The 13,999-nt window shown below is 41.5% G+C and overlaps 1 protein-coding gene across 2 annotated transcripts in view; it reads right to left on the bottom strand.

Moving 5' to 3' along the window:
- YARS1 (tyrosyl-tRNA synthetase 1) overlaps positions 1-13,999 on the bottom strand; it is a 68,065-nt gene that overhangs the window by 29,427 nt on the left and 24,639 nt on the right. For both annotated transcript variants that reach the window (XM_088451211.1, XM_088451212.1), the window contains exons 3-4: positions 9,268-9,414; positions 4,052-4,227 (exon numbers count right to left, since the gene is read on the bottom strand). In XM_088451211.1, the coding sequence (XP_088307337.1) occupies positions 4,052-4,227; positions 9,268-9,414 (323 nt within the window). The remainder of the gene's footprint in view (positions 1-4,051; positions 4,228-9,267; positions 9,415-13,999) is intronic.

Genomic DNA, 13,999 nt, shown 5'->3' with positions numbered 1-13,999 from the left:
CTGACTATAGTGAGGAAAAGAATCAAACCAGAAGGGTTCATGGGGGATATGTACACATAAAAAGATGCAAATGCTGTAGGTAGCACCGTAGCAGGAGCTTGTGATGCTGTAGCCCCATCCAATAAATGTGACAAAACCTGAGACCAAGAGGCCACCCAGGGTGGTTCTTGTGCCGCTGCAGGTGCACCTGATAGAAAAGGTGGCTGTTTACAACAGACACTACACAAACCATCTTGCACAAAATCCTGCTCTGACAGGCCAGCCAAACAGGATTTACATGACCACAGCGCCGGAGGCTCATCCTTCTCCTCTTTACCTTTAGACATAGCAATGTATAACAGGTATAAGGTATAAATGCAATGTGACCCTCTTCACATTTGTGAAAAGCCAATGAAAAACCCCACACACCTTTCCAGAGGGATGAGGAGAAACATTGATCGATATATCTGACAGTTTAGAAAACAAAAGGCAGTATAAATAAATACAGCAGCTAGCATTAAAGTCACATATAATGCATATATACATTCAAATGCTAATGGACTCAATCAACTGACCAGCCCCACCGGGGTATTGGCAGGATCTAGAGCGCTGTATACCTGAACCAGGGAAGAGGTATACAGGGAGACAGACCAAACCTCTGAGACTAACAGCTTTCATCAGTGCACCCAAGGCAGACTGAGTGTCTCACACACACAAGGTGGTCAAACCAGAAGCAGGAATCCACACACCAGAAGTTGCGTCTGGGTTGAGGGAGGAGCGGCCGGGGGAGTGCCTATCTCCCCATAACTGCGATTTTGACGGCACGTGTATGGTGGTCTCACAGTAGCAGACGCTTACTAGTGCGCCCTAGTAAGTCTACTACCCGTCCCCGGCGACAGGCGATATAGCCTCCTCTGCCTTAGTGAGGACACGCTGACGAGTCCTTCACCTGCAGCAGCCTCCGATGTGTCTCCTCACCAGAGGCCCTGACTGCAGCACACGATTCCCCGCAACGAGGAATCGCCTTACCAGCTCTGTGAATCCGATCGCAGTCCGGACCCCAGCGATGCAGCTAGCTAAGCCTCGCTGTGGTCCACCGAAATTCCCAGGTCATATAACGATACAGGCATTTCGGCATCAGCGGAGGTAGGAGTCGCAGTACATGTGTCCTATTCGGCACCTAGTACTGCTAAACTCAGTAGTTTTTCCAAAACTAAGGTAAATCAAAAAAAGAAAAGCCTGCTCTTATAACCGGTGCGTCTGCATACTTGCCGCGCACCAAACAAAAAAAACTGAATGCCTGTGACTGGGGTATATAGGGGAGGAGGCCCTATGCATGCTGAAAGCTGTTTGGTGCAATGGATCACTCCAACTATATACCCCAAGGTAGTTCCTGTGGACTCTGAAGAAAATCACATTTACCACATTGCTCTACAAGATCGCGCGCTCGAGATATCAGGAAACCATCTGTGTACAGTGATTGAGCCAACTGATATCATGGATGGAACTTGACACAGCTTTTGATGAAGTACCATCCTTCTTGAGGAGGTACACTGATGAATTGATATTGAGACCACTGCACCCAATTTATATCGATGGGAAGATGCCAGGAACGTGCCAACCACTTAAAATGAAGATCTGTTAACTTTAACCGTACATTATAAAATAGAATTAATTTGAATATGTAATTGGTAGTCATAAGTTAGAAAAAAAAAGCATGATTGAAATTCTGTGTACCAGAGCTTCCGATAGAAGTTTGAGACACAGCAGTGTTGTGCTGCTGGCTGCTTGATATTTATATGCTGAATATTGTAATCCCCTCAAAAAAAAAAAGATAATTTATTTTTACCTCTTGCACTGGGTGCACAAGTTATTTCAGTTTGAGGATTCTCCCAGTAGTATAACACCTCCCCCACCCCAGTGGCCTTAAATCCCTATGTACCAAGGACTTCCCTACTCCATTGATTTATAGATCACACTTTTCCCTGCAATGGTCCCCCTTTCACATCCTTGCTGCTCAGTCCTCTCTGAGCAGCAAGCAGCACTCGGTGGAGCTGATGATCACACATCAGCCTGCACTGAGTGTGCACTGCAGCGATCAGCAATCCAGTACTGCATGGGGAACTTCAGTTCCCCTCCAAGCACATTTGCTGCACTTGCAATCAGCATTCTGGGGCGCACAAAGTACAAGTTATGTCAGAGAGCGAACGGGAAAGGATTTACTCTTGTACAGAGGACGGAGTCCTGGATGACTGGGCACAAATATGCGAGGAGCGACAGGGAAAACTCACCTGCCAGTGGTCGCATCCCATGTGACTATGCCAGGCAAGTGGTTAAAGTGTTTGAACACTTTAGGATTACGCTCTCCCCCCCCCTTTTCTCCAATTAAAATATAGGTCAATAATGTTATAAATCTTATCTTGGCAAGGAGAAAATACTACAGTGATCGTAAGAAGACCTAATACAATGTTGTAAATCAGATCTCAATAATCCAAACAAACATTTTAACATAAACTGTTTAAGTAGAACTTATATAACGCTATACGATAAACGAGACGAAGGCTGCCACTGAACAGAAACCAGTCCCAAAACCTTTTCACGGAATAGAGAAGTGTGCCATTACAGAACAGAGAAGGTACTCAGGTCATATTAAACAAAAAGAGGCTAGGGGTTGTTAGAGATGGGCGCAAATCAATACATTCAAACTTGACTTTTATTAGTTATCATACTAAAAATTCCATTCACTGGGAATGGTACAGTGAAAAATAGAGGTAAAAAATGAATTCATTGAATTGATAAACATATATATAGATTAGTGCATAAAGATAGAAAAATGTGAACAAATAGTGTATAAAAAAAAAAGCAAGGTCCACCATTTCAATTACCCAGTATTATGAAAGCAATGTACTATGATGAACCGGAGCAAGATTATATGAAATATGTATATTATATAATAACCTACATATAAATGTTCCTTGTTGGTCATAAAGCTAAATTAATAAAGGAATTCACTAATACTGGTGGCAATAATATCACATCTACTTGAGTGGCTTGTAAAAACTTCAGCAATAATGCCCTCCTTTAATATAAGGCATAACTGCTGATTCAATCTGATTCAATCCTTTAAAAGGTCGGACAATCACATCACAATACTTATTATCTTGTGCCGTCTCATGTGTCACAATTTATTCACTTAATACACATTGGTTTGTGAGCATAGAATAGTGTCACACTAATGCTGCTATATGTCGTCAGTTTTATTCTGACTGATCAATTCATATGAAGCTCACAAATCACTTTAAGCTGTGCTGCCAATAAATGTTACGGTAATGTTATCATAATCCCTACTAAAGTAGCATTGTTACCACACAATATATTATTGCTGAAGTTTTCACAAGCCACTCAAGTAGATGTGATATTATTACCACCAGTATTAGTGAATTCCTTTATTAATTTAGCTTTATGACCAACAAGGAGGATTTATACGTAGGATATTAGATATATTGAATATACATATTTCATATAATTTTGCTCCGCTTCAACATAGTACATTGCTTTCATAATACTGGGAAACTGAAATGGTGGACCCTGCTTTTTTATACAATATTTGTTCACATTTTTCTATCTTTATACACTAATCTATATGTATGTTTATCAATTCAATAAATTAATTTTTTACCTCTATTTTTCACTGTACCATTCCCAGTGAATGGAATTTTTAGTATAACAACTAATAAAAGTCAAGTTTTAATGTATGATTTTTTGCATGTGCGCCCATCTCTAACAACCTCTTTTTGTTTAATATAGTCTAACTTGGTTGGAATAGGGCTGCACCCCCATAAATTGCACATTACTGGCTGCTAATTACTATGGGGCCTCACATATGACCGTAACTCGTCATCTATTGGAGTGTGCAGATATACTCTCTCTCTAGAACTGATAAGGTACCCAGGTCACCAGAATACATTTTGTAACAATAACATGGGTTTCCCTTACTTTATTAAGATGAAAGATGGTAAACTACACTTATAAATGAACAGTGATGAAATATTTCACCTTGTATAACACATACTTGCTAAGTTGGTACTCAGTCCCCCTAACAAAGCGCAGTTTCTCCAGTGGAACGCCAATACTTTGCAGCATAGCTTTGATAACCTGTTCATAATAACGGGTGCGGAGTTCCAGAAGATCCCAGGGAGCTTTCATATTATCCAAATAAGCATGGAGGTCAGCAAACAAGATAGTTACCTAAAGATAAAATAAAAAAAAAGGTCCATCACCTGTTTGCGGAATACGTGGCGGGTGCTTGTGATCTAAAAGTTCAACAGGAAAAAGGTGAAACCATGAATAGGTTGACACGCAATTGGTTGTTAGGGACAAAAAACAAAAAAGGTTGACAGTGCAAACGGTCGATAGGCTTAAAAGGTCGACAAACCAATGGTTGCCACATTTCTTTGCTATTTTAACCCTAATACTAACTCTCCCCGTAGTGCCTAACTCTACATTGTTATTCATTGTCGACCTTTCATCCGGATACCATGGCGAGTTAGGAACACAGGGACTAGAGGTTATACCTACTACTACTTGGTGCATAAATCATACTCTAGTATAGATCTGCTATTAACTGATAAATGGTTCTCGTCAGATTGCAACTCGTATTTATATTTTTCCTATCTCCTGGTATGATCACGCACAGTAAGTTTGGAGTTGGTTGCCCTATGCCACTATGTATTCCATTAGACCCTGGTGTTTCCAGGACTATATATTGTTTAAAGATAAAGGGCAGCAGATTTTACAAGATGCATTAAACTCTTAAATATAGAGACGAATGCCCTGAAGATACCTCTACTACTAGTCACTGGTGTGCCCTAAAGGCTGTTATGTGGAGGGCTGCCAACCAACTGCAGTTAGGATTAAGAAAGCCAACCAGGAAGTCCAATTATCGTATGAATCCCAAATTGTGCAGTTAAGGTGCCTACACAAGGCAATATATTACCCGATCTGGCCGATTCCGATGCATCCGATATGCCCAAATCCTGAGTCCCTACTCACGATCACGATGCGCGTCCCCGCAGATTGCACATCGCATCTTCAGATCTGCCGTGCTGTAGGGCAGATCTGACAATCTCAAGTCACGATGCACTGTATAGTTTAGGAGGCACGATAGATCGTGTGTCACATTGGCAGCTTTTTCAGACCAAATCGTGCCCACGACTGCTGGGGAGCTCCCGGGGAGAGTTCAGGGGGAAATCGTACACATCGTGGGATTGTGAGCACATCGCTATGTGTGTAGGCACCTTTAGAAGCCCAACATAAAAAAGGACCCCAAGGATAATGCCCTTAAATTGGCTCTAGTTGAGGCCAGAGGAAAAGTAAATGCCCTCACTCTCCTGCATATTCAGCGAGCTATAGCTCAATTTAATTAAACATTTTATACTCTTGGTAATAGGACGTGTAAACTTCTGTAGCGAAGAGTGAAAAATGCCATAAACAGGAGTAAACACCTTTCCAGCCTGAATGGGTCTCTGATCTTGAGATATTGCACATACAATGAGAAGCTGTACAATCTGCAGATTAATGTTCAGTGAAGTAGTGATGAGGTTCACGCCGCTATTAAATCTCTAAACAAATACAAAGCCCCAGAACCTGATGATATCAATAATACCCCTTTTACACAGACATAAAAATCCTGGGTTGATGCACATCAACCCGGAATTTTTGTCTGTGTAGATGGATCCATCCGGGTCCAGGAAGCCGGGGAACCAACTCTGGTATTTTGCAGGGCTGGCCACGTTCCTGTGCCACCCTGCAGTGTAAAAGGCACAATCTGAGTCACAATGACCCGGATCGTGCTGTTGCCGCCCGATTGGCCGGCTTCAGTGGCTTGGGGAGATGACCTCTCCAAGCGTCCACTGCAATGCCTGCGCCGACTCAGGAATATATCCTGGGTCGGTGCTGCAATATGAAAGGGTTCTGTGCCGAGTCTGATCCGGATTGGAACAGTGTTCCAACTCCCGGATCAGACGCGGCACTTTGGTTTAAAACAGATCTAACAGTTTCTATCTGACCTAGCAATCTACACTCCCCTCCATTTTGGTTAATCTATATAACCATGCCACTACTAACTCCTTCCCTAGAGAAATGTTGGAAGCCCAGATCATTACGATAGCTAAGCCCGGCAAAGGCCCAACAATGTGTCAGAATTATAGACAAATCGCTCTTTTTCAAAACAGGACGTCAAATTATATGCAAAACTAATAGCCAACAGGCTTAACCCAAGTCTCCCCAGTTTAGTTTCTCATGACCAAGTTGGTTTCATATTGGGCAAAGAAGCCCCAGAGAGCACTAGACAGATTTTTAATTTATTGGAAACACATGCAGCACACCCTGTCCTCATGGTTCTGTTTCCCCTAGACACAGAAAAGGTATTTGACAGACTGCACTGGCTTTATATGTCTAAGGTACTCATAGATTTGGCTTTACTGGACTTTTTCTACAAGCGTTCTCTCATTGTACAGCAATTCTTCTGTCCGCATCTTTAGCAATGGGTTTCTATCCAGAAGTTTTGATATCACTAATGGAACCAGTCAGAGATGCCCCCTATCCCCCTTTATATTTCCCTTAGCAGCAAAGGTTTGGTCCCCTACCTTATTTACAGGTATAACTGACAGCTCTAGTCAACATAAGATCTGTTTGTTAATGTACTCTTATTGGTCACCAGCCCTGGAGGTCTCTCTGCCTACTCTTAACAATAACCTACAGGTTTATTTTGCAGTCTCCTACACAAGTTGAATACTCTAAAACAGAAGCCGTAGCATACAGACTTCCCTGCGTTCTTACCAATATAAATACCGTTATAACTGCAGACCACCTGTTGCAAGTATACAAATTCTGGTTCATTAACAGTACACTATAACTTATCAACCCTTACTTGATCAATTCACAACTCTCCCAAATTCTGGACACATTATGAAATTTTTTGGTTGGGGCATTTAGGTTTGATTAAAATGATGCTGCTTCCTAAAATCTTATATCTGTTCCAGGGTATACTCTTCATAATTGCCATGCAAATTTGAACCAAATTTTATACCGTTATACTTACCTCAAAGGCCGAAGTAACAGCCTGCGCACTGTAGGCATCGGTGAATTCTGTGCGAGACTGCCCAATGTTTTAAAGCAGCAGTCATTTAAAGGGCAAAAAACAACCTGGTTGTCACATTTAAATGACTGCTACTTTAAAAAAAAAAATCGGGCAGACTTGCAGGGAACCTGCCGATGCCTGCAGTACACAGGCTATTACCTTTACTCCTTTGTCTGGAAAGGCAAACACCCTCAAATAGCTAGGGTTTGCCTGTTCAGTTCTAAGATTAGGGGTGGAATCGCTGCCCCTAACATTGAAATGTACCAATGTGCCTGTCTATCAGATCAGTTTAGAAATTGGATCTACCCCTCTGAACCAAAACCTTAGGTAGTCATACAAAAGAGTAGTTCTAACTCCTTTCCCCTGCAGGATTTTTTATGGGCTGATTCAACACACAGACCACCCAAATCTTTTAGATTAAGAGTTTATCAGATCCCCTCATTGTGTGGGATAAATTGATCAAACTGCATGGTGACTTCTCAATTCAGTCTATTAAGGTTTCCCAGATTCTAAACCTGAATTTATGCAATTGGCCTAGTTAAGGTATTATAACAGTACAGAATCTATATGATAACTGACACTTTAAACCATTCCTTCAACTCTATATGCCATTGCTTCAAATGAGTTTTATAAATACAGGGTGAGTCTCCCGTATCCAAATATTCCGAAATACTGAATTTACTTTTTATACTTTTTGTTGGTTCAATGTACACAAAATTTAAGACACAAAATTATTAAAAATATTGTATAAAATTACCTTCAGGCTTTGTACATAAGGTTTATATGAAACATAAATGAATTTCATGTATGTACACAAACTTTGTTTGAGCCACAAAATTATTGAAAATATTGTATAAAATGACCTGTAGGTGTATATAAAACAAATGCATTCTGTGTTTACATTTGGGTCCCTTTTCCAAGTTCTCAATATGGTATGCAATTATTCCAATATACAGAATATTCCGATATCCAAAATACTTCTGGTCCCAAGCATTTTGGATATGGGAGACATTGGATTTTATCCAACTGTGCTCGTGACCAACGTTTACGTACCCCACATCCTTGTATATCCTCTAAATTCTCCTCCCCGAGTTGTAAGGGTGGTATATAAATGTGGTACATAAAACCATTTTGTCTTCCAAAGACGACAATAAGCTTGCCATCAAAATTAAATGGGAGAAATACCTTCAGATCTCATGCAACTGATGCAGACTGGATATCAGTGTTTACGAATGTTTTCAAAATGTTTAAAATGTATTACCCATTCAGAAATGATGTCTGAACTACTACATGGTCTATACCATACTCCACATATGTTACACAAACTGTGGCCCAAGTCCTCTAGATTTTCCTGGAGAAATTGTGGAATGGTGGGTTCTGTGATACACATTTTTTGGTCATGCCCGGTGATCCAATCCTTGGTCTTTGATTTAATTTCTCAGGATACTTAAGTATCTCTACCTCAACTCCCTGAAATAGCTCTTCTGCATCACTTTCCTCTCTCATTCCAATCCTATAATAAATCCGTAACTTGCCATATTATCATCTCTACAAGAACTGCAATACTGGAAACGACCTGATCTTCCTGTTCGGTCTAAAATAATCTCTAACACTCAGCGTAGCTTTGAAATGGAAACTCTTGGCATCAAATACTCAATGTCAGTTTCTTCTCCTTTTATTAGAGTCTTTGGTCTGACTTCTACGCTAACCATATTACTTTGACAAGCTGATTTTTTGCATAGGTAGACTGAACACAATTTATTCACCCTCTAATGTTTGTATTTGTTTGTTTCTCTACTATATAAGCCACATTTTGCCACAGCCACAGGGTATCCCCTCCTCTCTACCTTATACCCCCGTTTTTTTCCCTTAGTCACAGTTTTATTACAAAATGTAAACTTTATACGCAATTCTGAAATTTCTTTAATTTGTACGGTTATTCTTTTTAATAAAAATGTATTGAGTTGAAAAAAAATTCCATCACATATTGCAGACAAAAAATATAAAAATCAGTCAAGCAGCCTTGTAAATGGAGCCAAATTACTAAGTGTTCTAAGTCAATACTTCTAATAAGCTGATTCTATCTACTTTTATTTAGCATTCTCTTATCTTATTCTCTGATACAGCAATAACCGGTCAGTACCCACCTCACATCCAGCCTTTAGGAAGTCAGCGATTTTGGACATTGGCACAAAATAAGCTACATGTGGTTTCCCTGTGGTTGCTGTGCCCCAATATAGTCGAAGCTCTCGCTCCGTCAGGATTTCTTTCAGCTTGTCCTCCCCAAGAACCTCCTGTAACAACAAATAAAATTTTCAGTTTCTAGACTTAAAACCAGCAAAACAACCAATAAAAAAAAAAAAGCATGGAGGCTAGTGAAACAAAATCAGCACTATTACCGAAAACAGGGATGGGGAACCTCCTCCCGGGGGCCACATAAGGCCCGCAGAATCAATTGGTCTGGCCCACCGAGCTTTTTTCTGCTAGCCTCATCTGTCTAGCAGGGTGCCTAGAATGACACCCTGCAGCCAGAATCTATGCAGCAGTGCATCTTCAGGATGCTCCTGGCATTGCTGTAATCACCGGCGACTGTGGCCCCGCCCCGTGTGACATCACACGGAAGGGGCGTGGCCTGCAAATGTTATATATATCAAAATGGCCCTCAGCAGAAGAAAGGTTCCCCACCCCTGACCTAAAAGATGATAGTGCAGGGGCTTCCTCACCCATGTGATTGTTCCTCCCACACACATACCCCTATGTCACAATTTAAAAAGGTAGTGAACCTGCCAGTTAGGTATTACAGAACGTGTAGAGCCCTGGGAAATATGGCTGCACAAAGCAGTTAATTTTACTAGCAGGTAGCACAGCTTTAATATGCAAACAATATTCATTAAAGCGACAAGTGTGCTACTGAGTATAATGGGACTGATGCAGAGTATGGATAAAGGCTGACAAAAAATTGTGAAATTATTAAACTCAACAAAAACACATGACTACAGTCTTGGACACATACGTCAAGTACTGTATCAATATTCTGAGCAAAGGGTAACAGAGGGAAGCCCACAGATGAATGACCCATCTAGTCAGCTAAAATGACTGCGCTTCAGAAGACCTCAGATTCCTATCACAAAACACAAAAAGAGGCCGCGTAACTAATCCTTATGGTCAGAAAAGCAATTAGTGTAACCCTGGGGTCACATGAACCTTTGAACAATTGAAATTATTTATTTTTTAAATAAATACATTTACATCTAATGTTATTTAGATCAACATTGGTAATTATAAATAAACATAACTGTAGGCATCCAAAAAACACCCCCACAAAACAGCCAATGCAGCAGCAATAAGTAGCGACAGATTGCAGATATAGAAGCAACAAAATAAAATGCTGTAATTGCAAATCTGTACTTGTTAGCTGCCTAGTATATACAGTATTTATTCAGCCTCATAATGCAGTTTAGCATTTTATTTTGTTGCTGCTATATGTGCAATCTGGCGCTACTTAATGCTGTCATAGAAGTTTAACCTATTGGCTATTTGTTTTTGGATGGCTACAGAGTTTTTATACTTTTGTTAATAATTGACAAGTATGTTGACAAGTAGTCAAAAGGTCAACAATTACAATGTTGACATTGTTAAAATGTCCACAGTCAACAGGTCGACATTGTGAGAATGTCAACATTATGGTTAGGCTATGGGCGGGAGGGATAGGCTCCGAAGAGGAGGGTTAGGGATTAGGGGACAAATACTCACAAGAACGCTGTAACTTCAGGTCTGACCTGGAAGTAATGGTCACATGACTGCCGTCGGGATCAAGGTAAGTCACTGCTGAGCCGCCAGGGACGATATGTAGGCATTCGGACATGCCATCACTGTCTACGTCAATATAATGACTGCTGACATATCATACTATACCCGGTGACACAGTTAATACAGGACGTTATTCTTTATAAATATAAAAAGTGATTAGATTTAAATTGTTTAAGGTTCATTTAAACTCCAGGTTTACACCAATTAATTTTCTGACCAAGTGGTTTATTTGTGCTGCCTTTTTTGTGCTTTGTTGATCAGTTAACTCAAGGTGAGCAGGTGCTATTGGTAATTTTGATTTTAAAACATTACAGAGTTTATGGATTATTCTTTTTTCTTTCCTATAAAAATGTGCCTGTGTTCCTGAACCCTTAATCACGCTTGCACGATGCGGAAAACAAACATGCTTCCCAATAGTCAAAAAAAAAGTGGCTGGACACAATTTGAAAAAAAACAACAAACAAACAAAAAAAAAACCTGAAAAGATCTATAGTTCAGGGCCGTAACTAGGGTAGTGCCTCTGCACAGAGTGCAAAAGCCCTGAGGGCGGAACCGGCCATCCACAACAATCACTATATGCCGGGCGCCCGCTGGGGCGGTGTGCGACGCCCGGCTCTGAAGTGCACACTCCTGACCCGGCCCTGCACTATGTCTCCTACGGCGCCGGTTGTTCAGCAGGCTGCACTCAGTGCAGCTCCTTTCCAAACAGCAGTCATGTGAACTACCGGCATCCTTTGTATCAGCTAAAGGACGTTCCGCAGAGGCTGCTGGGAAATCTAGTCCCTTCCATCTGTGACCAGTGTCACAGATGGGTAGGGACCAAGTTTCCCAGCAGCCCCTGCGAAATGTCCTTTCGCTGATGCAAGAGATGTCGGGTGGCTGGTGTAGTCGGGGGCAGGGACCAGCAGGATGGATATATATATATATATATATATATATATATATATACACACACACACACAAGGGCAAGTCTCTCTTCAGTGGGCTCCCGTCTGGCCACCTCTCTCTTCTCCTGCATGCAGAGACTCGGCAGCACTGATGGCAAGTACGGACTACAGTAATCCCCAGCAGTGCTGCTGTTTGCCCCTGCTGATAAATTCTGTCATGTGTATATGCATGTGCTGAGGCTACGTGTGCGTGTGTGTTTGTACGTATGTGTGCTAAGCCTACCTAATGAGAGTGCATGTTGTGTGCATGTGTGCTGAGAGTGCATGGTGTGTGCTGAGACTGCATAAGGTGTAGAAGAATACACAGTAATAAAATAGGATTTTCATAAACCAACATAAAGAAGGGGTAAAAAAAAAGTCACTTATTTCGGTTGAATCCAAGTAGTGTTTCTACCAATGAGGAACTCCAATCCTATGGGTAGTCTTCATTTTCAAATACCGGTTTCCTTATCAGGTTTTCCTCAGGAGAGGGAAAAAAGGAAAACAAGAAAAAACAATGGTATAGTATATCTAAAATATGTAGGTAATTATGTAAAAAAATGGTCCTCCACTCTGAGTCCTCAATTTACAAGTAACATACCGTACTCACGTATAAAACGGAGTATATACCATCCAAAACAAGTTTTCTTTATCCTTTATGTAGCTGAGTATATACAGGAAAGGAATTCTTGACTTATTCAGAAATCTATCATCAATAGTAGTAAGAAAGTTGATGGGCGTACCCAAACTCACAAATCAAGAATGCTGTGATAAACGTATCAAGGTTTCTTTATGTTGTCCCTATGATGTCTTTCATCTGCCAATTCTCTTATTCACCTCATGTCCATGAAGCATATATTGACTTTAACATGAAATATTTTGTATTAGGAGCAGAATTGGTTTTAACAATTTAATTGATGTCAATACTAAAAATCCAGTAAAATAACAATCATCGTATACACATGGAGCAGAATGTAATCATCTGAAAACGTGAGGACAGATCCGGACTGCCACGCTAGCAGGGAATGAAGCTCCTCCTATACCCCGCCCCCAGGCCAAGGCACCTCAGTTTTAGTATCAAGCCATAGGCCGGAGGAGGAGAAAAAGGAAGAAGAAAGTCTGGAACACAGAAGATTCACATTCTCACAGAGAAGGAGACAGAAACTGGCGACCAGAACTCCCTACATAAGCACAGGGCAGGCGCCCTGTGGACTCTAAGGACTTCGTAGAAACAGAGATAAAAAGGTAAGTGCTTACCATATCTCTTGTTTTCTACTGCAGGGTCCTTAGGGATCCACAGGGATACCTTGGGGATGTCCCAAAGCAGTATCCTTCAAGGGCGGGGACGCTCCTGCGCAGAGGGGAGCACACGCCGCCCAAAGGAAGCATCCCGAGAAGCGAAGGTGTCAAATACGTAATGCCTGACGAAAGTATGGACAGAGGACCACGTAGCAGTCTTGCAAAGCTGAACAGCCGAGGTGCCACAGCGAGCTGCCCACGAAGGACATACAGACCTCGTAGAATGAGCCTTCACAGAGGGTGGCACTGGGAGACCCTCACGAGTATAAGCCTCAGAGATAGCCATGCAAATCCATCGTGCCAGAGTCTGCTTATTAGCAGGCCAACCCCTCTTATGAAAACCATAGAGTACAAAACAAAGAGTCCGATTCCCTCAAAGAACTAGTACGGTTCACATAAATTCTCACATCTAAAAAAGGCCTCTCCAGCCAAAAGATCCAATGAATTAAAGGCTGGAACCACAATTTCCTCGTTAATGTGGAAACTAGATACCACCTTAGGAAGGAAATCAGGTCGTATACGAAGTACCGCCTTATCCGAATGAAAAATCAGAAAGGGGACGACGAGAGAGCCCTCAAATCAGACACCCTTGTAGCCGAAGCAATGGCTAGAAGAAACACTGTTTTTATCGTAAGCCATTTCAAGTCCATGGAACCCAAAAAGGTTTGAATATAGAACCTTGGAATGCCCTTAGGACCACAGCCAAGTCCCAAGGAGCCACCGGAGGGACAAAGGGAGGCTGGATGCAAAGTATACCCTTTATGAAAGTGCGGGTATCAGACAGCGTAGCGATCCTATGCTGAAACCAAACCGACAGGGCACAAAAGTGCACCTTCAGTGAAGC

This window comes from Taudactylus pleione, unplaced genomic scaffold (assembly GCF_031769625.1).
Source record: "Taudactylus pleione unplaced genomic scaffold, aTauple2 ptg000541l, whole genome shotgun sequence".
In the NCBI taxonomy this organism is placed as follows: domain Eukaryota; kingdom Metazoa; phylum Chordata; class Amphibia; order Anura; family Myobatrachidae; genus Taudactylus; species Taudactylus pleione.
This window is presented reverse-complemented; position numbering and strand designations above follow the sequence as displayed.